This window comes from Mastacembelus armatus, chromosome 17 (assembly GCF_900324485.2).
Source record: "Mastacembelus armatus chromosome 17, fMasArm1.2, whole genome shotgun sequence".
NCBI classification, from domain to species: domain Eukaryota; kingdom Metazoa; phylum Chordata; class Actinopteri; order Synbranchiformes; family Mastacembelidae; genus Mastacembelus; species Mastacembelus armatus.
In genome coordinates, this window is record NC_046649.1 from 17,079,337 (window position 1) to 17,106,938 (window position 27,602).

General features: G+C 38.4%; 1 protein-coding gene and 2 long non-coding RNA genes across 3 annotated transcripts; 1 reads left to right on the forward strand and 2 right to left on the reverse strand.

Annotated features, from left to right (window-relative positions):
• Positions 1–2,055: 2,055 nt before the first annotated feature.
• ghrhra (growth hormone releasing hormone receptor a) lies at positions 2,056–27,557 on the forward strand. Its single transcript, XM_026313512.1, has 13 exons — positions 2,056–2,154; positions 2,889–2,997; positions 11,603–11,710; positions 14,037–14,137; positions 14,491–14,588; positions 15,021–15,153; positions 15,878–16,031; positions 19,910–19,970; positions 20,087–20,156; positions 21,341–21,435; positions 23,574–23,703; positions 25,650–25,691; positions 27,411–27,557. The coding sequence occupies exons 1-13, from the start codon at positions 2,068–2,070 to the stop codon at positions 27,555–27,557; spliced, it is 1,335 nt and encodes a 444-aa protein (XP_026169297.1). The 5' UTR covers positions 2,056–2,067.
• Positions 6,947–11,713, reverse strand: LOC113134245 (uncharacterized). Its single transcript, XR_003296054.1, has 4 exons — positions 10,536–11,713; positions 10,006–10,399; positions 9,128–9,401; positions 6,947–7,307 (listed from the first exon to the last, which is right to left on the reverse strand). It is a non-coding gene; the product is annotated as an uncharacterized LOC113134245 (long non-coding RNA).
• LOC113134247 (uncharacterized) lies at positions 15,961–23,805 on the reverse strand. Its single transcript, XR_003296055.1, has 3 exons — positions 23,782–23,805; positions 21,338–21,407; positions 15,961–16,085 (listed from the first exon to the last, which is right to left on the reverse strand). It is a non-coding gene; the product is annotated as an uncharacterized LOC113134247 (long non-coding RNA).
• Positions 27,558–27,602: the final 45 nt, after the last annotated feature.

The window sequence follows — 27,602 nt, forward strand, 5'->3', positions numbered from 1 at the left end:
GTCAAAGTAAATATTAAATATCAAATATCAATATCAAATATTGCAGCCTTACTATTAGCCTATATCACTGGCTTCAACTGAATTGTGTTATTTCTGACTTCCGTTGTGATAGGCCTACTAACAGTTTAAACCCACATTTTATTCAAAAGCTGCTTTGTATACAATCAGCTCCACTACAAATTCATAATGTTGTCTGCATCATCAGGTCATGACCAACAGTATCTGTGTTATACTTAGATGAGCTCGACTGACCTATGAATGTAGGTGATGTATACGTATAGACTATGAGTATTCTCAATACTCCTGCAGCTCATTGATGGCCCTCTCTGCCCCATGAAATTGAAGCCAGTGATTAAACAGGCTATGCGAAGTCAAATGCAAACATTCAACGTGTTTTAAAAATAGATCAGGAGCCAACAGATGCTAGTCATATCACAGAAACCTTTTGTTAGCCTGTGTTTGTGGATTATCTTTATGGGAAGCCCATACTGCAGTAATGACCGAAAACTGATAACATGCTACCTTGCAACAAGAGGTTTGTTTAGAGACACAGTTTCACACCTGATAAATCACCAGTACAATCATAAACACTGTTTGAGAGAAGCTGTAGTTGAACAATTGAGGTAAATGTTTTTGTAAATGAATCACTAAAAAGCACAAAAAGTGTAGCTCCAAGTTAAATCTGTGCTCTTATTCCACCCTGCCCCATATTCACACCTGGAAGCACCTGGATATCACCTCATTTGTAAATTCCAATAACCACAACCGATCAAGTGAGGTGTAAGTTTATTCGTCATTATAGATATGAAAATGGTAATAAATGAGGAAACATACTAGTTGTTTTCAGTCAATTGAATCATACAGCCTATTCTGGAGATTCTAACAGCTGTCGTTCAAATCAGAGCCCCATTTGGCAGCCTTTGGGCAACTGTCACCTCACTGTCCTCCAAAAGCTCATTACTCAGAATAAATCATTGGGAAATTTAAAAAAAAAAAAAAAAGTCCATTGAAAATATACCACAGACATTTAAGCACCTAAACTGACCATGCACTGGTGGTTACAGATGTTTGCCTGGCCATTCCTCAGTTAAATTTAAGGTGGACAAATCATTAACTTCTGAGTGTTAGATGATGTTATTATAATGAATGTATACATCTGTTATCCTGTTACTGTTGAGTTGAAAGGTGCAGCTGCAAGCATCCTCATGTGACGTTACGACCCTTTTCTAGTGTTATTTTTTGTAGTATTACTGCATAGCATTATTCTTAAATGACAAAGAAAGGTGGTTGTGGTTTGGCTGTCTTTGCTCATGCTTTAGTTTTGTAAATTTGCTTCAAATTCTTTATGTTCCTTTTTATTTGTATCAGTTTCACAGACCACCACTGTTTGCCATGAATATTGATTCTAAATTTGAGATCATGCACATGATGAACAAACTAGTTCAAGTACAGAAGAGTTATGAAATGTGTTTTAATACTGATGCCCTGCATGACAGCCTCAGACAAAAACCAGCAGCTGGGCCCCATCATCTCCCCTCCTTATTAGTAGTAATAATACTAGTAGTAGTAATAGTAGCTGTTTGTGTTGCAAGGTAGAGCTTGCAAATGATTGGCTGATTAAATTAATAAATAAACTCATCCTTGTGTGCAGGCACAATGTAAGGAATGGAATTATATTAAATAATAATCAATTACAGTAACTGTAGAAATAAAGGTTTATTTTGGCAGTCATTAACATTTGCATATAGGCCATTGGCTGCTTGTTTTATCACGTATCCCCACAGCCATCTCTCTGAATGGAGACATTCATTCACCTGATTTTGCACTGCCTTTAGAGAGAGAGGAGAGAGAGAGAGAAAGCAGATGTGCGACAGCAGACTCCCGCTCCCACAAGTTTACAGCACGCAGGGACAAAGGGGGATTCATTTATTTTAGGTTGACAGTACATTTTCATACCGGGGCTATAAAGAAGAACTCAAGTCTTTAAAAGGCACAGAGGAACAAATAACCTGGATTTACGCCCACACCATCAAACCGATGGGGGACACAAAGAAGACAGATAAGAAAATGGAAATGTATTGTATGGGGCTGGCAGGAAGACAGGAGAAATTCATACTCCTCATCTTTTATCTTCATTTGTGGTACAGGCCCATGGTGAGTAACATGTTTATTTCTTTGTCATTTATAAAGCATCACTGCAGAATGTGCCTGTTTGGGCCAGAATATTCTCATCCATAAAGTGATCCAAAGAAGCTCTAAGTGCATTCAAAAGTTGCCATTTTGCTGTTTTGGAAACGATCTACTTTAGTTAATTATACCCTAATGACGCCCTTATTGAAGTGTCGTTACCTTCATTATCCTCTGTGCTTTTCTGGATCCTTGGAGAAGGAATTAGCAATTAGCAATTAACGGTTATCAAGCCTCGTGACCTGCAGGAGACAGAAAAAAAAAGTCTTTGCCTGGTCTAGATGTTGTCTTTTAGTTTGCCAGGTCTATGCATGAATCTGCAGAGCACAGTGATGCCAGTGTCCTATTTCTGATATTACTTTCATTCTTTGCACAAATTATCCCCTTTTATCAACTTAAAGAGCTTTAATTTGCAGGGAGATATTCGACTTTATGGGCGTCTTTTGAGATGATTCGTTAATGAAGGGACACATTTCTTGGACAACACTCTTGAGCAAGTGATAATAGGAAGGCATCCGTCCTAAAAGCGTTGTTTGTTGATGTTTGCTTAATAGACTGTTTGCTGACAATAATTTCTACGTTTTTCCACCTTCGCTGCGCCCACTCACGCCCTCCTTCAAGCATCAAGGGGAAAAGGAGCGTCGGTTTGTGGTGCGTGTGTCTGCTTTGTTGTAGATTACAAAGTTGTCTGGTATTTTTAGGCTGAAGCAATTCACCCGGACTGCGCCATCATCTCTCAGCACCTGAGGGCTCGGGAGATCTGTAGCCAGACGAGGAGGAGCGAAGCGCAAAACCAGTCCGACCGCAGCGGTGGGTTCATGTGTGGTGGCGGCGGTGGTGGTGGTGCTGCCTTGCTTTTCTGCGCACAAACACACAAACACACACACTTTGACAGATGACTGGGCTCACAGCGAGATGATTTTAATAGACGGGAATGTGGGACAAACTAAAAAGGAATTTTTGAGAAGGGCTGGGGAGCAGAAGCACAAAGACACGAATCTGGAGATGAATCCTAAAACAGCTCAAAATGAGGCTATGTATGTTTAACTTATGTCTCCCTCTTTGTGACGTGATGTTTGGGATGTGAGCACTAATTTGAAGCTTGATTTATGCATTGAACCTCTGATGACAGACAAGGTCTGCAAGAAACATCAAGGTCTAATATATAACAACAACTTCATTCAAGATATAGACTTAATATAAGATAAATTTGATCCTACACAGGGAAATTGATCTGCCACTTCAAAATGATGTAGCTTACAAAACAACAGATGCATATGCAAAAATGACAAAAAACTAAAATACAGTGTTTATTATATTTACTATATATAACAATAAAAACTGGGGGACTATATACAACATACATAAACCACATAACTACAAATAATTAATTTGCAAAAGATAAATAGGCCTATAAATTTAAAGGAATGGAGCTGCAGTGATGGGAAGTACATTTACTGTACTGCACCTACAAACAACTTTGAGGTGTTTTACATCTTATTTCCATTTCAGGCAACCATATGCCGCTGTAGGAAAATGTTATACTTTGCATAAAAAATAATCATCCAGTAATATAATACACAATAACAATACTGGCAAAGCATTTTACACGTAATTTTTATTTTTTACTATGGATAGCCTAGATACCTGAGGCCAATATATTTAGATCTGAAGATACGTTTTTAGCAGCATCTAGTGGTGAGAGTGCAGAAAGCATCATTCTGAGCTATTGCTATTTTTGCTATTTCTAATTCAATCTGAATACTTCTGTCTTGTGAAATCAGCTTGAAATGAAAGCCAGTACAGTTGTAGTAGCAGAACAACTCTATAACGTTGCTTTAATATCCTTGAGTGAGATCAATAAAGTTTTTTTGTTTTATTTTGAAAATACTGAAAATGAAGAGAATGTTGATAACACTGTTATCTTCATCATACAGATATTATTCTGATAGTGACACCTGTTACAGGCTCCCATGCATATTCATCCAATCTGACACAATGATAATATACTAACGAACCTGGTGTCTCTGCAACAGGCGTATCACTAAAGCCAAGCTCCTCGCCACCATATCAGAAACAGCCTCAGAATAACACTTTGGCAACACCCTTCATGATGAACTTTAACATTTTCAGAGTCGTTAATTTGATCTTAATTACTTCAGATGACTCTGAAAGCTGGATCAACACAACACTTGGGTGCAAGGTTATTATCCACTACTCATTACACAGATAAATGTCTGCTGATGAATTTCACTGTCAGAGTAGGTGTGTTTGCAGATCCATCACTTTGACGCCTACTGTGCAGGTGTAGCCATGCAGAGTTGGAGAGTCATGTAGACTCTTTACCTTATGTGAAATAATACCAGTCAGTGACGGACTCCTGGACGTCAAACGCTGTATACTGGCTTAAAATGTGTTGCCATTAGTTAACAATGACAAAAAAGTCATCCTTCAAGATCAGTTTACCTGTTGATTAGTTACTTGGTCTATGGAATTAAAATAATTCTTAAGCTCCACACCAATACCTCTAAGGTCCAAGGCTGTCTTCCAATGGTTTTGTCAAATCATCAAATTTCACAAAGCAATATTACATTTACAACACTGACCAAGTGATCTGACCAACAAAGGACCCAGTAAACAGAGGAAGACAGGCTTCAGTCCTTTTTAAAGACCTACAGCCCCACCATTTGTGAGCCAAAACAACCACAGATCCCACCCGAGGGATTGGACATCTGAAAAGGGTGAGGGTCATTCTTGGCTGTTGCAGTTCTCTTTTGTGTTGTGGTTCCTTAAATCGAGATGTGGTCCAGCTTTCTTATACTGCACTCCATCCTGTGTCTCCTAGAGTGGAGGTTGGTAGCCTTGTTTCCAGCCCTTTGCTTAGCTCTCAACCATAGTGGTCAAGCTTAAGCCAAGCAAAGCTAGAAGCATAAGGGCTGAATTAAAGATCCAGTCCACCGAGCATTTATATGCTTATAAATCAAACCGGCCAGAGCCACAGCTCGAACCACAGCCACAGCTTGAACGAGAGCCAGAGCCACAACCAGAGAAACAGCCAGAGTCAGCTCCACAGACAGCTCTGGAGCTAATGTCTATATGTCAGCTCAAGTCCACCTCTGGCTGAGCCCTGGTCTGCTCTGGCTTATGCCACCCACAGAAGGTATCATCACTGAGGTACGTTGGCCATGACGTTCCAGTGTCCTTTCACACCTGAGTCTTCTGCCACACTGTCTTGACACACATTGTCATCTCCTACGGCCCAGAGGCAACATATGGACCCACCTACTAGAGGCTTGACAGTTGGAGCTGCGGACATTGTTCCTGTTTTTGGGCCAGTTCAATTCTCTGGGTTTGTCCCCTCACCTCAATCTGCATTTCAGCACAAGATGCAGACTGTGGCTGAGCTAGCATTGCCTGTCAGGGCTGCCTTCTGTTCTGCCTCAGTCCACATTGAGGGGTCTCAGTTACGCCCAATTCACCTTCCTGTCTTGGCACCTGACATTCAGATTGACTCAGCAACTTCCTGACCAGCTGTGGAGCTGTCCTCTAGAATGGGCTGGTACCTGGTTTCTGTGTGGCTCATCCTGCTTCTTGTTCCTGTTTGTCACCAAAGTCTATCTCTTGAACAGCATTGGATTCTGGCCAGGGGCCACCCTCCTAAGAGGTCTCTGTTCTCTAGTTACACCCTTGGCCAGCTTACTGCATGGTCCTAAGTTCCTATTATTTCTCAAGGCTGTTCTCCCAGATGGGTCCAGTTCTGAGCTCTATGACGTGGCCAATCCCACCACAACAGCCTCAGTTTCCTGTTCAGTGCAGTGGTTGACTGGCCGAGGCTGTTGGCTTCCTGCCGGCCTCTCAAGTCCTGTCAGTTGGCTACCCTGAACCTATTAAATCTTGAAATCCTATTGTGAAGTCAACTGAATGCATGCTGCACAATAAATAAAAGCATCATTCAGGTCCACCCTCAGCAGAGCTCTAAAAGCACTGGTGTCCAAAGTAATTTTGAACATCATTGTTAATCCTGAATGAGGTGACATTCAAGTGGCGAAGTGTATAGCTTCCTCTGAAGCTGCTTTTCAATAAAGGCCTAAGAATAGAGTTCTGCTTACTAGAGGAGAAAATCTTTCATTTGATCTTAAATGAAATGTCAGAAATTTAAAGAACAACCTCTTGATGTATGTAGAAATATAACATGGCATAATGGTGGAAATTTACACAAAGATGTCAATCCCTGTAAAACAGTGTGCATTTCCATAATTCTTGGTTTTCACTGCATTTGTGAGTTTTGTTGCATGAATGATAGATGAGGACACATGTTTTATTTTTGTTACTACACATATATAATCATGCTTTTTTCTTTGGTGTCACTAATCTCTAGCTAAAAATGAAGTATTTTCATTATTAGCACATCACAGTTGTCACTGCACTTTCAGTGTCTGTGTGACTCAAATCCAGACACTGGAATTGAAAAATGTAGAGGTGGAAATTCCCATATGGGAATATTATTCCACTACTTGACAGAAAGTAAAACTTTAATTTGCACTTGGAGGCAATTTCATCTGTAGAAGGAATCCAATAAACAGATGAAGTAAACAACCTGGATAACTTATGTTTCAGACACATAGCAAAGGAGAAAAGGAGAATAAGCTTGTGTTTACAGCAGCTTTGGGTAGTTTAAAAAAAGATCAGTCTACAGCAATGCTAACAACTCAGTGAACATACTAACATGCTCACACAATGTTGGGTTACGCTAGAAGAGAATGACATCTTTTCAAAGGATTTATAGCTCTAGTGGAACGAAAAGGCAATGGTCATAGAGGGGAGGGACAAAACATTGTTTAAACTGAAGATAATGGGACCATTCTTACAGGCTTGCCTGCAATACATTTATTATTGCCCTGGCAGTATGTATGGATAAAAAGTGAAAGAAGCCCATTTGATTAGCAAATTAAAACAGAGAGCCTGAGAGAGAACTTCAAATACCTTTGCTCACCAGATCAAACAGTTGCTTTGTGTTTTATTTAGAAGGCCCCATGGATGCTGGTTCTGAGGGAAACCGAAGGTGAATCAGGTCACACTAACAGGTCAGGTCAGGTCCACCCTCAGCAAAGAAGAGGGAGCTGCAGCCAAAAAGCCGGCGAAGAAAAGGACAAAAAACAAGTGAATGACAAGTGAATGCTGCACAATAAATGAAAGCATTCCAGCATTGATTGGCCAACAGATGTTGATTGGTTCAGCTGAAAAATTAAATGATAAATAAGTTGGTTGATTGAGATGGAAAAGGAAAGGGAAGTCATTAGAAAACCTCATGAGGTCCTTGATTGTTAAATCATTATTATCATCATCAAACAAACAAACTGGGGAGGGGAGAAAAATTCCATCCAAATGTAACCAGGCTTGTCTGGGAAATTCTGTGGCAACGCATAGGATGCACTTTGAAGAGCCCTCATCCATAGTTTTCTATTGAAGCCCACATACTGTCAATGTGTCAGGATACAGTATGCCACTGTCCTAAGTCCTCGTCAGTATATGTCAACTCGCAAGAAAAACAGCAATTTTATCACACAGCTTCCTGGACTGACATTATGGCCACTATACCTTCACTACTGTACCTTTTCTGTCTGTGTGGAGCATCCAATATGGGTGTCACCTGAAGAAAAAAATGTCCACTTGAACACAGATCTTCCTAATGGTCCTACAACTTTTGCACTTTTATCAATTTCATCTAAATGCTTTGTTGCCCCCTACTACAAGGTGACTTTTATTCCTTCTGGTACCCTGCACAGATACATTTTAGAGAGAAACAGATGTTAAATCAGGACTATCTTCAGTACCATTATTGCACCAGCTATGTCTGTACAAATCACACTGCTGTTCAGATTCGTTTGTTATTTACCATAAATGTCACCGTCTCTGTCGTGACATCTGAAATACTATTTGGAAGCTGTTTCCTCACTTGAGTAGATTCTTCTGTTTTTCTATTAGGATATTATTAGGATTAGACCTGTGTGTAAACCTGAGACAATCCTCCCGCTCACAGCATACTTAAAAAGATGTTTCCTCCCGCACCTAATTTAGGGCCAACATCCAATTCTGGCATTAACTAAAGCGCAATAAGAAATACCAGAGAATGCAATCTCTTAATCCCTGATACCAATTATATCAGCACAGCTATTTAGCCCCTAAAGATACAGTAAATGCTCATTTCCCTCTCTCTTTTCCAGTTAAATCCAAGCAGATCACCACAACCACCTCCTTTTATTTTAAAACCTGTACTTCACTATCAGTTTTGTCTTCTTGTCCTCCCACTATGACAAGATGACAGGGGAGCTGTTTGAAAAGCAGATTTTTATTTATTTATTTTTAGTGTGATTAGTTCTGGCACAGTGTGAACTGAAGCCACTATACTGAGGAGAAAATGCATTTTCATAATTAGCTGACTCTATCGCCGCAAATATTTTGCTGTTCAAAGCAGGAAAAGCACAGGTGCATTTTTCCTAGTGTCCATTGTCCTGGAACCAAAAAACCTTAATGGCCATGGAAGTTTTTTTTTTATGTTATTAATACCCGTGCTTTCCCTGCCTTAACAGGTTTAAATATATTCTGTAAAAAGTATTGATCAGTCTGAAGCTTTCCAGCACACTAGGTTTGTCTCCTCTTACTCACTCTTATGCATAAATCTCTTTTAACTTCAGAAATCCTCTCCAATTTTACAAAGGCAGTGGCACTAGAGATGTAAAATGAAGAGGCCACCAAAGCTCTTACAATTAAACCTGATAGTAACATGAATGCATGTAGAAAATCTCATGGCTTTTCTGAGATATTCACTCTAAACCATAAATATGGCACAAGAATAAAATTCTGCCATTGCACTAAAACAGAGATATAATAAATCCTGTGAATGATAGTGGTAGTGTATTTTGTTGTATGCTTGAATCACCTGCTGTGTAAAATCCCCCACAAGTCAAAGTGCCAACCTTGAGCAAACACTCCATGAGCTGACAGACGATGTGAAAGTGCATTTCAGCACAGTCCCTCTGCTCTTTCTGGATCCCCAGCTTCAGAAATATCAGTCTGAGTCAGCCTGACAGCCACAGAGGAGGTGCCGAAATGAATCACTCAGCTTCCAGGTCCTCCATGAATAATTGCACATGGCTGCCCCATGATTGTTTCCCAGGGTTACGTTGAAGGTGACATCATTTTCGTCAGCTCACCTGATTGGAAACAAGTGATTGAATTTGTAAAATAGGGAAACACAGGGGAAGGAGGGGATAATGGATTCGATACAGTGGTATTGTATAAATGAAAAAAGGCACAGAGAGGAAATGGATATTTCACAGTCAGATTGCTGCCTGCAAGTCACTGCTCTCGCTCAGATAAATGTCACCAGCCACAGGGGATGGCTCACACTACCTGCCTTTTTGTAATCAGTCTTAATTAACTCATTACAGAACAGGCTCATTAAATTATATATAAGACCTTTTTTTTTAAAATTATTTAGTTAATTGAGTAAAAGGCTAATAATATTAAGCCAAATTTCTTCGTACATCAACCACATCTTTGATTTTCAGATATAATAATGGTGTGATTTTAAGACATTTTGGGCCTGAAATATTTCAACAATTATTGCACGGATTGCCATGAAATTTTGTAGAGGTTGATAGTTTTCAGAGGTCTCATCTTAATGATTTTGATGACACCCTGGCTTTTCTTCTCGAGCCAAAAGTAGGTTAAATCTTGATCAGAAATATAGAAATATATAGATAAATAAATTACAGATGAAGTAAACTACAGCCTCAGCACAAAATGGTCACCAACCCGAGACAAGAGTCAGAGTCCTGTAATTTCACATGCAGACAGGTTGTGTTTGTTTTAGTTAGAAATCACTCCCAGCCTTTTGAAACATTTCTATGTTCCTGGAAACTGACGGTGCCTGAGGAATGTCAGATTTTTTCAGAGATGAGATTTCCTGCTGAAAATGTATTTGACATTTATTTTGGTCTCATTTGAGCCTTCGGGACATATGAGGAAAACCGTGCAGTGTCTTTTTTTTTTTTAAATTCATCACTGCTGCTGACATTTACCCGCTGTGAATGGAGATGCCTGCAGATATTTGCAGCACCACACACTCTATCATTATGATTAATATGTATCAGAGCGGAGTTGTTCCGTCCATTCATTCAGTCACTCCTGTCACCTTGTCTCCTGAGACCTAGTCGGGACCAGAAAAGAAAAACATTGATATGTAAATTGGTTCATTAGTAATCCCACGTTTATCCAGAATCTGGAAAATGTAGGACAGTAAATGGAAAAATTTGGTGTATGTGACATTAAGTAAAAGCTTTTACCGCAATCCATTTACAGAGACAAGTTGATCCAGTTCTGCTGGACTGTGGAAAAACCTGTCAGCTTTTATGCAGTGGTATGGATTTATTAGGTCAGGATTAATAAAAATATCCTTTTTTGGTCACCTGAAAGGAAGTATGTGACAAGGTAATTAGGTTACCTGTATATACTGTAGTTTCTGTGATGTGTGGATAATATTTAAGCCAATGAAGCAGTATGAAGTATGACGCTGCAAGGAACTTAACGTTTGCTCAAGTTCAAGGGCTCAGTACTATAGCAAGAAGCTCAGGCTTCTTGAGCTCAGCTCAGGCTGATTGTTTCATACTGGCAGCCTTTCCCTTACTGGTATGTTACAATACAGATATTCAAAGAAAACCAATCGTCTGCCTAAGCTTCTTATGCAAATGCATAAACTGGCTGCTTTGCCAAATATTCTTTTGATCGTCCATCTTGCAAAAAACATTTTGAAAAAAATTTGCATTGCAGAAACACGTTTTACACAAAACTAATCATCTACAGCCATATTAGCATCTCTGTGAGGATGTACTGAATGACAGCATTGCTTTAAGCGAAATAGTAACATACTCATGACAGAGTGACACTGCTATCCATAGAGCCACACCACTAACACATTACATCCCAAAAACCTCAAAGTCTGGGCCATGAGCAGCAGGCACCTGAACAATGTCTGGTTCGTGTTGTTGTGCTTACTTCTAAAGGAACGTGTGTGACAGCTGTAGTCTAGCAGACAGAACTAATCAGCTGCAATTAATGTGATGAAACAGAACTGACAGAAGGCATGAAGGGAGGGGTGCTAAGTATCACAGGAAAATCTATAAAGAGTAAACAGAGGCTGCAAATTAATATTTTTATGGGATAATACCAACCCTGAGGGGCAAATAAATATTTTATTGCTGCTATGACAAAAAATAACTTCAAAAAGTAAAGTCTGTATAAAGTACCAAACAGGTAGTAGTATGGATGTGCAGTTACTAAGATTTTGATGACAAAAAGATTGAAATAATCAACTTACTAACACTACTGTTCCTCTTCTTGCATGTGTTTGTAGGATGTAAAACTGAGTGGGATGATGTCGGATGCTGGTTGAGAGCTGATGTTGGACAGGTTGTCAACGTGTCCTGCTCCGAAGTCTTCCAGCATTTATCCAGCAATCAAGGTTTGTCTGTACATCAACCTAAATATCAGCAAAAAACTATTTCACAAAAATAATCAGGTAATAAATTAAATGGGAGAAGATAGTGTAAAAGTCCCATGGTACATCTCTACTAGTGTTAAATCTAATAATCAGTAATGTATAATCTGCAGATTTACTGGACTGTAATCCCTATGATGGGGCAAAGTATGATTTTTTTTTTGGCAAGAATATATATATGCTCTGGGTGATATCTGGCAGAAGAAATTATGTGATATCTTGTCTGCAGGGTTCACAGTCTGACATCTTCAGAGATGACATGCCAATAACACCATAAAAGACATGTTCATGAGTTTTAATGAGGACATGATGCGCCTTACACGAGTAAAAGTGTATTAGTATTTTATAATGTATTACACTTGTAACATCCTTTCTGAACAGTTTTGAAGCAAACATTCACATGTTTAAGTGCATTGTTTAATAAAGTGCAGCAAGTCATTTTTATCAACCATCGATAATTTGTATCTGTAAATTCATGTTTAAAGGACAGATAGCCTGTTTTTAAAATATGGGAACCTCTGTCTTCCAGTCTTATACTAGACAAACAGTGTAAATGAAAAAATGTTGCTCTGTCTGTGCCCTGTTGTTGGTTGGCAGAATGTGATCATTAAGAAATAACCTTCTTTCCTGCTTTACCTTCATGGAAATTATGGTTTACTGTGATGTAAAACAGACCTGAGTCTTGGCTTTCAGTGGTGCATTTGGTAGCACTGAGTCTCCTATTTGCTCAGTTCAAACAAATGCATAACAATCCATCTAATGCCTGCATGTGCAATCTGTGGCATTCACATTTAGTGTACAGCCCCCAAATACGGTGATGCAGGAAACAATCCAGCTGAAAACCTCTTCCGGACAAATGCTGTTTCTAAATGGGAGTTCACTAGGAGCAAATGTCAGTATACTTGAATGATGACAAGAAAGCATCAAATGTAATAGAGTGAAACAGCTTTCCATAACACAGATTTGAAGAGGAAATAAAGTGAATAAGTTATAAAAAGTAGAAATTTATATTTTTGATCAGTGGTATACACACATACACTGATACATCCATATTACAGCAGATGTATTTTTAAGTTCCAGCTCTCACAATCCAATTTGTTATGTACAAAAACATGACATATAAACTTAGAAAATAGATATACTAACATTTTTGATAACGTTTTGAATTGGAGGCCCAGAACAACAGTGATGGAGCAGGTATTCATATCGTATAATTTGTGGCTATAATCAATATTTTTTTTATTAATACAGGGATGTATACAGGAAGTTAAAAAATAAATAATGATCACTTATTTGCACTATTTTTGAGTTCACAAAAAATAGTCATTGCAGGTTTAAGCTCCAAGAGACGAAAAATTGCACCTGCCACATCTATTAAGATTTTGTGCAGACATTTTCGAGATTTTATGTTTTGGTGAATCAAGAATAATTCAAAAACAGACAAATGATAAGCTATTTTATGACAATAACACATGTTCTTTGAAGCAGCAGAACATGGTAAAGTACATATGTGATGTTGGGCCACGTGGGGGGCATGACATGCTGTGGGATTCAGTTGACTAAAAGAGAAACTAGGATTAACATTTTTTTCTTACATATTTTACTGGATTTTCAGTAGCATTTCTAACTTACTAACAGTTAAGGTAAGCAAATGCAGAAGGGCAAGGCAGGCAGGCAGGTCAAAAACAGGAAACAAGAGCAAAATGAGCAGGCAAAACAACCCTGAAGCAAGCAAGATGACTGAAACAGGCAGGTAGGCAAGATGCAGGTTTATAAAATAAATGAAGCACTTGACAATCTCAGGAAGTGGTTAAACAGGCTAGTTTAGATACTAAGAGAACTGATAAAAAAAAACTGGCAACAGATATGTGAGAGGAAAAGTAAGGTTGGCTGACTGGGAATGAAGAGAAAGACCAGGGACATCTGGTGGCTGAATTGGAAATATCAGCTCATGGAAATAGGGATCTATAGAAGTGAAGATGTTAGGAACTGAGACAGAAGGAGCACAACTTGACTGGGGCAGGAACTGTAAGCATTTTGTATTTCCTTGGATTCAGTTTAAGTCTGCTTCACATCTCTTTGTGGACACTTTCACATTTATTTGCAGCCATTTTGCACGTCTTTGTCTCTCTGTAGTTGCCTGGCTGTCCAAAACAAAATGTTAACAGCCACTTGGAACCTGAAAGAGCCTCTGATTGTGCCTGCTTATTCAGTAATCCTTTCACAAAATTCACTGAGTCACTCTAAACTGATTTTCTCCCTGTCTCATTGTTGTTTGCTCCAACATCAGGGTATGTTTACAGGAACTGCACTGTTGACGGTTGGTCAGAAATATATCCACCCTATGAGGAGGCCTGTGTTTTCAGTGATGACAGTGAGCCTGAGTCTGAGGTACACAAACATAGAGACGCCAATCAGTTAAGCATATTCATATAGTTTCTGGTTCCTCTCTACTCTTCCCCCGTAACTGCTTGCATTCCAGTTCAGACCTTTTAATGGGTTTCATGCAATGACAACAACAATAGCAATACTTTTATTCCATGAATAGGCCTACATGTACATTTCTGTTTTATTTTATCTGGTCATATGAGTAATAATAAAAGCATATTAATCTCAATTAGAGCCACAGTTTGAGATATTTGTCATTTTGTGTGACATTTCCCATTCATACTATACATTTGTCAACATCAGTTCGCTTACTCTTTTTGCACTCTGCCTTATTTCAACTCTGTCTCTTTCTCCAGACAAGTTACCTCTCCACATTCAGACAGGTTTACACCGTAGGCTATGCCACCTCGGTTATCTCCCTCATTACAGCCATAGTGGTGTTCACGGCTTTTAGGTAAGACCAGAACGACACACGTTGCCCTAGATACAAACAGACAGAGGGCAATAAAAGGAGAAACATCTAGCACCCAACATTTCTGCACTTTTGATCCCAAACATGCATGTTTAGAGTGATGGAAAGCAAGATTTAAAATGTAATTTTAGACCAGCATCTTAATTTTAACATAAACATTTACATATTCAGATGAAAGACTGGTCAATAGAGGCCTAGTAGTCTTTGTAGAATAGAGGCTTATAAATTGCATTTACTAACATACACATATGTGAATTGATGCATAAGAAGCCATTCACAGTGTTGATATAGAACCATACAAACCAGCTTTAAGTATATATTTAAGAGTTATTGTTGTAAATCAGCTTAAAGAGGCTGGTTATAAGGAAAAGAGCACTATCTGTGTACATGTCTGTGTTACCCTGTTTCTTTCAGAAAGTTCCACTGCACCAGAAACTACATCCACATCAACCTATTCTCATCCTTCGTCCTAAGAGCCAGTGCTGTTTTCATTAAAGACACGGTGCTGTTTGCTGACGAGACCCTTGACCATTGCTTAGTGTCCACGGTGAGGATGCTAATTAATGTTTCCATCATAAAATTGATTCACACATCTGCCGTATGATTGTGTTAACAATTGAAAGGGATAGGAAAAAGGAGGGAAGGAGGGAAACAAACGTGGCAAACTGAGGATGGGATGTAGAGCATTTAAAAACAACCTGGAAGATCTAAAAAAAAAAAAAAAAAAATCTTTTGATCAAAACAAGACTTTTTATTAGCTAAAGGCAAGTTGACATTTTTAAAAGGCACAGTTTTCACAAAACCTCTAGTCCTAAAGCTAGACACACAAGCATAATGACATTTCAAGATGTAAAGCTCAGAGTAACAAGTTATGCCTAAACATACTACGTCAAACAGCTACAGGGAGATGATAATCTCTATTTTTGGGCTGTAGTTTTATTTTTATACTGTTTCATGTTAATTTATATCATCTGCTTTGGCTTTTGTCTTAACAGCTACAGATTTCTGCTAACTCATCGCCTGACTAAATATTTTTCACCTAAAAGAACAAAGCTAGTGGTCATTCGTCATGTATTCATGTCAGAATGGAATTTTAAAATGATGTAAGGATATCATCTCTACTTCTCATTTTCCCCTTTTGACACAAGAAAAACACTGAATGAGTCAGTCAAACATGCCAGCTGCACTGCCTCTAACCAAAACACGCATTAGCGTTAAATAACGACTGAAATCCAGCACAAGGCAACCTTACTTTGTTGTGTCCCCTTCAGACAGCGTGCAAGTCAGCTGTGGCTTTCTTCCAATTCAGCATCTTGGCCAATTACTTCTGGTTGCTGGTGGAGGGTATGTATCTGCAGACCCTGCTGGCTCTGACCTTCGTCTCGCAAAAGAAATACTTCTGGTGGTATATCCTGATTGGATGGGGTGAGTAACGAGGACAGAAAGAGTCATCTGGCATAATCTAGAGCCTGTGACAGTCTGTGAAGTAATGGTTGGATAGATAAGAACATAATATTTCTAATGCAAAAAATAATATACTTTAATAATTCTAAAAATAATTCTAAAAATCTAGAGCTGTACAGCTGAAGGTTAATCAGGTATTTTGATAAAGTGTCTACAGTAGTGAACATGTAGTGATATACAATCAAATACAACTGTCCTTCCTGAATCTTAATATAGATAGTTGAGAGTCAGTTGTTGTATGGTTATGCCACATGACAATCACTGAATTATATTGTGAGATGGTGTCTTTTTGTCTCATTTTGGATTGGAAATCTATTTCCAAACAGCATTTCAGTCCTAAAAAAACCCAGCAACATCTTACAGCTGTGTATCAGCAGTGCATGCAGCTGCACTTGCACATTTCCTCAGCTCTCCCTTTGTTTTCTTTCTTTTTGTTTCCCTGAGCTTTCTATGGCTTTTTTAAGTGTTTATCTTTCCTGTTATCCTTTGTGTTCCTCAGTGAACTGATCTCCATTGTCTTTCTAGGCTCATCCCGTCGTCTCTTTTGTTTGCTGCATATTTTCCTGCGTAAGCCTTTGCTCTCCAGTGCATATAGTAATGTTCAGCACAGCTTAAGTCTTTCTCGTTCTGGTCCAGCTACCAAAATGATACAGAACACTAGCCAGCTGCAGTGTGCTGAGCTCTGCTTAGTGCAGTGAGAAACAGCAGAAACAGCAGCATAGCCTATGTTGTTTTTGAAACAGATAATGTTTCAGTTAGGAGCTATTTTGTTCCTGAAACCTTTACACAATATGATCTACAATTAGCAAAACATATTTCTCGAGGTCTTAGTGAAAGAGGTGGTAAGACCCTGTAATGCTCAGCCAGTGCTAAGGCAAGTTCTGTGCTCAAAAACGTGGATATTTCTAATAAGGAGATAGATATAACTTTTTCCAGAATGTGTTAAACTGTGACAGCAGGATGGATGCTCAAATTCCCTTCTGTCCATCTAAGCAAGCCCTTGGGGTACATATATGTGCTGTGTCAGTTGGCAGCAGCCTCATTAAGGAATAGTTGGAACCTCAGCATTCAAGGCAAACTTAGTCCTTAGATTTTATAGCTGGTTTTAGCTGAGTTACTGGAAAAGCCACACAGCACAATAAGCTTTAATTGCTTTAATGTTCCACAAAAAACAAACTGTGGGTGGTACTGAGGAGGATGGTTGAGGTGGCAAATGCAGACCATGACAGCCACTCAACTATTTTGACAGAAGAGAGGGAAGTAAAATGCTCAGTCTCTCCACATCAATCCATGTTGCAGATAAATGGATTCAGCATCAAGTAAGTCTGTAAAAACTGGCCAAACCTTTCCAGGAATCTACATATTTAACACCAATGGACAAATGGACAAAGCCTTGAGGACAGTAAGAGTGGTACAGTCTTTCTTAATAAGGAAGAAAGGACTTATTTATTGCAGTGTCAATCAGATCAATACTTTGGTCCAGACTGGAAAATCTTTGAAACTATTGGATGGACTTCCATTAAATTATTGTCAATCATGTGCTCCAATGGATGAATACTACTGACTTTGTAACATTTCCTCCAACACCACCAGCATTTCAAAGCACTAAAACAAGCACATTAACACTGTCATTGTGAAGTGAGGCTAAAGACTCTTGTTGGGTCTTGTTTTCTCAGGATGGTCACCTTATTACATTTAGCATACCGTGTCTATAGCAGATGTGATGTTTAAAGCAATCTTTCTCTAATTTCTGTCATAGTTTATACACATCAAATGACACCAGCATTTCCAAACCTAAGTTGACTTTGACAGGTCTTTAGTTATAATAAAGCATATCTATTCAAACTCAAAGCCATAGTATTTTCACCATATAGAAAATACTCAAACAGGTACTTGTTCCAAAAAACATGAAACACACATCTTTGTCCGGAGTGTCTGTGTATATACAGTCTGACAGTATACAGTGGGTACGGAAAGTATTCAGACCCCTTTAAATTTTTCACTCTTTGTGTCATTGCAGCCATTTGCCAAAATCAAAAAAGTTCATTTTATTTCTCATTAATGTACACTCAGCACCCCATCTTGACAGAAAAAAACAGAAATGTAGAAATTTTTACAAATTTATTAAAAAAGAAAAACTGAAATATCACATGGTCATAAGTATTCAGACCCTTTGCAGTGACACTCATATTTAACTCACATGATGTCCATTTCTTCTGATCCTCCTTGAGATGGTTCTGCTCCTTCATTGGAGTCCAGCTGTGTTTAATTAAACTGATTGGACTTGATTATGAAAGGCACACACCTGTCTGTATAAGACCTTACAGCTCACAGTGCATGTCAGAGCAAATGAGAATCATGAGGTCGAAGGAACCGCCCAAGGAGCTCAGAGACAGAATTGTGGCAAAGCACAGATCTGGCCAAGGTTACAAAAGAATTTCTGCAGCACTCAAGCTTCCTAAGAGCACAGTGGCCTCCATAATCCTCAAATGGAAAAAGTTTGGGACGACCAGAACTCTTCCTAGACCTGGCCGTCCAGCCAAACTGAGCAATCGTGGGAGAAGAGCCTTGGTGAGAGAGGTAAAGAAGAACCCAAAGATCACTGTGGCTGAGCTCCAGAGATGCTGTAGGGAGATGGGAGAAAGTTCCACAAAGTCAACTATCACTGCAGCCCTCCACCAGTCAGGGCTTTATGGCAGAGGGGCCCGACGGAAGCCTCTCCTCAGTGCAAGACATATGAAAACCCACATAGTTTGCCAAAAACCACATGAAGGACTCCCAGACTATGAGAAATAAGATTCTCTGGTCTGATGAGACCAAGATTGAACTTTTTGGCGTTAATTGTAAGCGGTATGTGTGGAGAAAACCAGGCACTGCTCATCACCTGCCCAATATAATCCCTACAGTGAAACATGGTGGTGGGAGCATCATGTTGTGGGGGTGTTTTTCAGCTGCAGGGACAGGACGACTGGTTGTAATTGAAGGAAAGATGAATGCGGCCAAGTACAGAGATATCCTGGAAGAAAACCTCTTCCAGAGTGCTCAGGACCTCAGACTGGGCCGAAGGTTCACCTTTCAACAGGACAATGACCCTAAGCACACAGCTAAAATAACAAAGGAGTGGCTTCGGAACAACTCTGTGACCGTTCTTGACTGGCCCAGCCAGAGCCCTGACCTAAACCCAATTGAGCATCTCTGGAGAGACCTGAAAATGGCTGTCCACCAACGTTCACCATCCAACCTGACAGAACTGGAGAGGATCTGCAAGGAAGAATGGCAGAGGATCCCCAAATCCAGGTGTGAAAAAACTTGTTGCATCATTCCCAAGAAGACTCATGGCTGTACTAGCTCAAAAGGGTGCTTCTACTCAATACTGAGCACAGGGTCTGAATACTTATGACCATGTGATATTTCAGTTTTTCTTTTTTAATAAATTTGCAAAAATTTCTACATTTCTGTTTTTTTCTGTCAAGATGGGGTGCTGAGTGTACATTAATGAGAAATAAAATGAGCTTTTTTGATTTTGGCAAATGGCTGCAATGACACAAAGATTGAAAAATTTCCGTACCCACTGTATGTTGGTGTATATGAGATGTATATGGTGTTGCATGTCCACAGTGGTCTATCCTGTCTTCAGCTTTTATCCTCTCTCTTTTCATTTTTGGCATGGAGATGCAAGTTAGACACAGATAAATTAGACACACAGTAAATATATAAAAATTCTAAATGCCTGGACTAACAACAATTTCATTAAAAATGCAGTTCATTTGTGATTTGGGTTTAGAGTGTTGTTCAGGTTAATTTCATTATACATGCATAATTAATCTCTGATGTTACAGGGCTCCCATCAATGGTCCTCATACTTTGGGTTTTTACCAGATTCTTCTATGACAACAGAGGGTACGAATAAATTATATTTAGCAATTTTCATGGCTACAGCAATTTCTTGTGCCACTGCATTACTGAGCATACTGAATTTTGATGCTGAAATAAATTTAATCTGGGTTTAATTGCAGATGCTGGGATGACACAGACAATATTGGTATTTGGTGGATTATTAAAGGTCCAATAACAGCCTCGCTGTTGGTGAGTGGACAGCTGTAAAAAAAAAAAAAAAAAAAAAACACCTGACTAAAACACTATTTGTTCATTTGTACAATGTTGGCCAGATTTTCTGTTTTACAATGATAGATGTATCACTCCATATTTATTTTTATAGTAATTTTTTAGGCAATTGTAGCCCCAGTTTGTGACTATTTATATTAATAATAATTTGGGTTATGTGTGAGTAAAGAATGAAGGAATTCAGAATAGCCAAAGCTCTTAGATAATACAGATAATACAGTTCTACCTAAACTAATAAGATTTTGCAAATATGGAGCCACAAGATACTATACTGCCATAATTTTTTAACTGGGAACAAGATTATTCATGTTCCAGATGCGACACAATGCCGCATATAATGATGTTAACTTTTAATAACATATTGTACAATTTTAATTATACATTTCATGACCCTGCAAGACAAGCATCTCATCACATCTGGAGCATGAATGATCTTGTTGCCATCCGTTATAAGTGGCCATGACACATCTCATTCCCACGCCTTGGTAAGTCGGGGCCAGGAAATATTTCTCTGCTCTTAAATGTCACCAGATGGGCTCTATAAAATTCCAAGGAAATATACAGAACTTTGAAGAACTATAATTTCAAACTGTATGTGACACATTTAACATGAGGGTAGGCAGATGTAACTGGTTAGGATAAAGTTTGGGTCAGGTCAAGCATCATAAGATAGGTAGGTTGACGATTATGTTGGGATTAAGGTAGGGGGACATCAGACATCACTTCCACTAGAATTAACTCCTAATAATCGGGATCGAATGTTAAGATTTTTAACGTTTCGTGAGAAAAAAAAAACTTTCAGGTTGTGGAATAACCAGTCGTGAATGTTAATCTCAATATTTGCTGGACTGTAAATTTCTCCAGGTCCACTAAAGAGTAGGACAAAGCTGCTAACATCTTTTATTTTTGGAACAGCTACAAAAAATAACATAACATAAATAATAACATAACCCTTCAAACTCTGAATGCACACTCTATTGTTCTTACCTCAGCCCTATGCACATCACCTCAACAATTGTTTTGGTTTGTTAAAGTAGTGGGGTTGCAGAAATTATAATGATTTACAAATTTATAAATGTAGCATTTTCTTTCATTTTGAATGTGTCATTTGGTTAACTGTACATGTTACATGTATCCCTTACCAGGTCAACATTGTCATCTTCGTCAACGTCATCCGGATTCTGGTTCAAAAGCTTAAATCTTCAGCCATGGCTGGGAACAATGACACCGGACATTTTATGTGAGTTACAGCTTACTCACCAAACAAACTGATATACAATCAAAACAAGCATAGGGCTGTTATGAGAAAAACAGCAGAGCAACCGTGTGAGAAGTGTCAGCCTGTAAAAGCAGCCATGTACACCTGAAAATGAGACTGGACGTTACCTCTGCAGATGTGATGGCAGGTAGTCTGCCAGCTGATGAATGGCCCACTGATTGTAATGCAGACTTCAGAGCTTTTGAACTTTCCTGAACTAACAAAATGCTCCATATGTGATGTTCAATTGAGTTTACATTCCGGTGTTTCAACTTCAGAAAAATATACTCAACTAGAACGGAGACATTTTATTACATTCTCTGCTAATTTTACCATTTTTACATCTAAGATATCCATGGTTCTCAGAGGATGTATTATAATAAACTTTGGCGATCCCCTGACCTTTCATCAAGCATTATCATCAGGTCAATATTTCAAATTATCCAATACTTTGGTTGGTGACGAAAACCTTGCAGAATAAATGTCATTGATGTCTTTCTCTGTCGTAATTTGTGTTATGGGATTATTTACTAAATATTAGCATGCTAGTCTAACATACTATAGTAAAATGATCTGCTAAAGACCACCAAGTAAGCACAATCATTGTTATAGCACTGAGCTAAAAGAACTAATGTGCTTAAGTATAGCATTATATAGCTGCTAACACAGCTGTAGACTATTTGAGAAGATCATACTCGAGATAATACAGAATTGCAAAACTGGGAATTCAATGAATATGGAGAAAAGTTTCTGCACACTTGAGTCCAATGTAAGCTGTCTCTCACTAGAGAGCTTCATTAGAGCAAATGAAATTTGTTTTATCTGGGTGTGTTCAAGGCATTCTTTTCACTATACCTTTGCATAGAAAGGGAAGTCTTGTAGGTGCTCCTTTTAAACTGTACAGCAATTATTCAGCATTGAGGAAAAACTGCTAAGAAAGAAAAGAATGTGCTGGATAGCAGTTTCTTTTAAAAGTTTATTGTGAAAAGAGATAGGAAAGTGAAGTGATGAACCTCCTTGACAAAATGCTGCTTTTACAGTTTAAGAAAGAAACTGCTGCATATGGGAGCCCAGAAATCCTGCTTTACCTGAAAGAATTCAGCCTTCCTTTTGACATTTACTTGGTGTAGATTCCAGCTCAGCTGAATTTACAATGAGCGCACATAAAAATAGCAACTGGTGCCAGAAATAGATATATCCTCCATCCAGTGATAGGATTATTCCACTAGTTCAATGAACGTTTAACTGCTCCATCTGTCACACAAACGCCAAATCTGATTCAGACAGATCTGTGATGTTAACACAAAGGCACAAATCGTACAAAAGACAATCCTATTATACTGTAGGTTTGAAAATATTTTTTAATTTTTATCTTTCAGCAGACAATATGTTGAAGTTATTTTTGATGAGAGTAATTATTTTGGTTACGGTGAATATTCAAATGATAAACTCGTCGTGATCATAAAAGCTTAACACTGAAGAGATATAATCATCACAGAACAATGTGTAGACATCTCTGGCGGGTTAGATTAACTGCTCCTTATTGATCTTTTGGAGACTGAATAAAACTGAAATTGTTTTAGTTGATGGGTATGTGCCCTGCTGGCTTACAACATCAGTAACATAAAAGCAGAAACATGAGAAAAGGAAAATTAAGAGGATAGATAGGCGTAACTTATCTCAGGTTTAATGAATGTCAAGCAGATGGAGTTGCTCTATTATTGCAAACTATGACTTGCAGCAGTTTGGTGCAATAACATACTGTTGCCAAAAATTGAATGGCAACATTTAAGTGATATTTAGATGTTACTGATTTGATCCAAACTTTGAGCACAATACATCAAAGTTTTGTACTGTGACATTTTAGGTGCTTCCACTGATTGGCCTGATGACACTGCTGTTTTAAAGGTCAGTGTAATGAAGATTTGGCACCAGCTCTCAAGCCTTGATGAAAATTGGACGAACAATACAGTTTCCCGTGTTTTGCTTTGTGTCTGCATTCAGAACTGTATAGATAACTTGGACTTAACAAATATTGATTGGCCTGAGTATACTGCAATTAAAGGCAAATGTTTTAAAGCCCTATGTCTAGTCTCCTGCCTGCCTTTTGTTTCCCTCAGGAGACTGGCCAAGTCTACCCTGTTCCTCATTCCTCTGTTTGGGATGCACTACACTGTATTTGCCTTCTTGCCTGAGAACACCGGAGTGGCAGCCAGACTCTACATCGAGCTGGGACTCGGCTCCTTTCAGGTAAAAATCTACAGATTACAGGAAGCATAATAAAAAAAATCTACATTCACGAAACCTTCCTAAAGATGAATTACTTACCATATGATGATGATGTTCTGAAGACTCTGAAGAGTCTTTTTAGGTGAGGACATTTTGATTTGTCCATCCATTAATGGTAGATCTGTTCTATTCAACTGTCCCAGTATGACATGGCAGCATGAAAGACAACAGCATGCACAAGACCAGGACCCTGGAAATAAAGCAGATAGACTGAATTTAACCATCAGTAATTTTCTTATGTACACCTCTGCATTTCACTCTGTGACATGCCAAAATTCCTTCAGTATAAAGGCAAATCATCATCTTTATAAGAGAAAGTGAGGGGAGATGGAAATGTCAGGTATCAAAAGATCCTAGCCAGAATCAAACCTGAGATGTTACAGCTGATGGTTAGATTATTAAACCACCAGGGCTGTTGAAACCAGAACCGTTTTCAGCAACTAAAATGATCAGGGGTTAAGTAATGATTTCACTGGGCTTATGTTTTCTATGCATGATAAGCATTGGTTGGTAAGGAAGGTTTCACCTACATATATAAATAATACATAGATAAAGTAATAAAAACTGTTATGAACACATTCACAGGTTATAAACATTCATCAGTTAAATTGTTATCTAAAATGGGTTTGTGTACCTTTTCTCTGGCACTGTCCATATTGGTATTGGCTATCTAGTGGTTTAAAAAAGAACAATGCAGTCATGCTCCTGATTATCAGCTAAGCCATTTTAACGTTAAATAGATTTCACTTGAATATCCATAATTGAATCCATTAAACTAAGTCCATTAAAGATATCTGTAATTCAACTTTTGAACAGTCAAAATGTAATTATAGATATCTGGAATTCACATTGTGGATAGTTAATTGCTGTATATATCTGAAATTAATAGTCAACATGTAGTTGCAGATATCTGAAATCACAGTTATGACTAGACATAAATACATTAGAGATACCTTAAATGTGAATCCCATCCACCTATTTAATGCTAAAACATGATGCTGCTGCTTACCACAAGCAGCAGCATCAGCTGAGCCAGCCATGAGAAAAGGTTATTTGTTCAAATAGACATGTCAATACAGCTTCCCTCTTTCCAAGATGCTTATGGTTTTAACAGTTATTTCTATAAGAAATAATTGCATGCCCATCCTTCTGTGGCCACAAAACAATTTGCAAACAAAGGCAAATGGTTTCATTGATAAGATTAAGATAAGCTAAGATAAAACAAAATAAGATAAACTAAGATAAATTAAACTAAGCTAAGATAAATTAAGCTAAATTAAAATAATCCAAGCTAAGATAAAATAAGAGAAGAGAAGCTAAGTTAAGTCAAGTGAATCCAAGATAAAATAAGCTAAAATAAGATGAGACAATAGAAGCTAAAATAAGCTACACTAAGCTAAGCTAATAGAAGAGAAGCTAAAGTAAATTAAGCTAAGAGAAGAGAAGATAAGAGAAGCAGTGTGTGTAACTTTGGGACAATTTGGATTTGGCAGATTTCTTCACTGGTTTGTTGCAACCGGATGTTATATCAGTAATAGTTTCAACTTTGGGCCGTCAACATCGTTTCCTACATAGTTTAATGTGCTAGCTTTCTCATTTACCTTAATTTCTCTTGAAATATTTACGGAGACCAGACTAGTTTTTCCTCCACCACCGGAGCTTTTCATGCTTCTACAACGTGTGTACCTTCTTCCCGCTTCATCCTTCATGTGCGTCGCTAAATTACTGCCCCTCTTCCCGACGCTGTAATTTGTTCCGCTGACGCCACTGGATGAAACATTTAAAAGAACTTCTAACTACTATTTATGATGATTTAAGAGTTTTAAAAAATTTGGATAATACAGTATATCTAGGGGAGTAAGCAGTGTCACATATCCAAATAAGTAACACCATTTCTTGTGTTGCAGGGGTTTGTGGTGGCCCTGCTATACTGTTTCATGAATGGTGAGGTGGGTAAACAAATTTGTTGGTTTTGTGATTGAAAAAGAACATGTAACATACATACAGCTCATGTGGGGGAATCACATTTCTCAGTCTCTCAGTTAATCAACATCCAAGTCATAGGTGGCCTGTGCATTTTTTTTTTTTTTTTTTTTAAACAAAAGTTATACTGACATTAAGTGTTACAAAAAGCATAGCAATCATTATACATAGTGATGGCTTCCTCATAAAAAAAACATTTGCCTTCTTTCTGCCTGTATTTGTTGTATTTGTGACATGTTGCAGGAATATGAACTGCTCCACCCGTGTGTGCATTTATGTGGACAATCCTTGTGTATGACTCCAGCACAACTGGGAATACGGACCAGTTACTGAACATGCCTTACAGGATAGGTCAATGGGCCCAAGGGCTTAGGTGGGGGCATGGACCTCTGTTTGTACTCACACAAAATGACCACAAAGCAACACAGAGAGATTAAATAACCACGAGACAACACAACAACAGCCAGAAGATAAAGGACGCAGCCTCCTTAGTCATTTTCTGTCTTGCTCCAACCTAAGATGCCCTTGGGTAATATGAAGTGTTTCACAGGGATTCATTGCTCCACTGTGTTACTAGTGATCAGAAACTCCACAAATTATCTTTAATTTTCAGGGCAGGGAGTAAAAGACTAATTTTACAAAGGGCACATTAGCTAAATGGCAAAAATGAATAGCAGAAACAGAGAAATGCTATATATAGGCTGGGGGGAATGAACTGTCACACAGCTTTTGCAGCATTAATAGCTGCAAGCAAAGACACAATATACAAACAAATTAATAGTTAAGCATGAACCCACTGCAAAATTTTACATGCTGGAGACACTTAGTTTCTGTAACAGTGTAGCTTTGCTAGAGTTTGAAGACAACATTTTGTTCAAACACAAACAGGTAATTTCTTACAAGTACATACATGTATATGTATGCACATTTTAACATCTTTTGTGTATATTTACTTACTAATTTACACAAGGAAGTCCAAGAATCTCTGGCTCAGTCCAACCAAAAACATAAAAACGAAAGATAAATCCCAATTCCCTTATTTTATCAGGCCTTGTTTGACCCGGAAGTTGTTCCAGTCTGCCATGATGAAGGACTTACCAAAACCTCTGAGGTGAATCTCATTTTCACCAATTGCAGTCACTAACTAAGTTTCAAGAGTACCAAAAATACAAAAAATTCTTTAACATAGATACATATCTTATTCCTCAATTGTCCAACTTCATCATTAGCCACTGTCTCTTGTTTTTATATTGATGGCATAAAAAAAAGTTTCCTATTGTTTCTTCTTGGTTACAAGCATCACAATTCCCATTTAGATGTTCCCTGATGAGGTACAAGAAGAGCTTCACTTTAAGTATCCTAGTCTGATTCTACCAGTTTACTCAATGCTGACATCTTGTGACCAAAGTTCATAAAGATATATTAAATTCTTGCATTGCAATTACAATACAATACAATATACATGGATATACGTGGACAATAAAACAGTGTAGACAACAAAGAGTTGTTCAACTTTAGGAAACATGGGGGATGTGTAAAACTGTCTGACTTCTTCATGAATCTTCAGGTCAGCAATGTGATCAGAAATGTTTGAGTTGTACACATTTTGGCAATAAGAAAACTAGGCAGACTGGTACTGGAGAAATTTTTCTATATACATCCTTGGTGTCTGTATTTGTCTGCAGGTCCAAACAGAGCTGCGTAGGTGGCTGTGGAAGTGTCACAATCAAAATCATCTCACCCCAGCCAAGAGAAGTATCACCCAGATTACAGTTCGAGCCCATGGAGGGGTCGGACGGCCTTCTTCCAGCGGCAATATCTCTTCAGTATGACTTCAGAGGCTATCCTTTGTAGTTTGTGAGAGTGTCAAGAAAAAT

Coding starts and splice junctions, on each gene's coding strand:
- ghrhra (XM_026313512.1), top strand. CDS start 2,068: ATGGAAATGTATTGTATGGGGCTGGCAGGAAGACAGGAGAAATTCATA. Junction 19,971..20,086: donor TTCTTCTATGACAACAGAGG/GTACGAATAAAT, acceptor GTTTAATTGCAG/ATGCTGGGATGACACAGACA. Junction 21,436..23,573: donor AATGACACCGGACATTTTAT/GTGAGTTACAGC, acceptor TGTTTCCCTCAG/GAGACTGGCCAAGTCTACCC.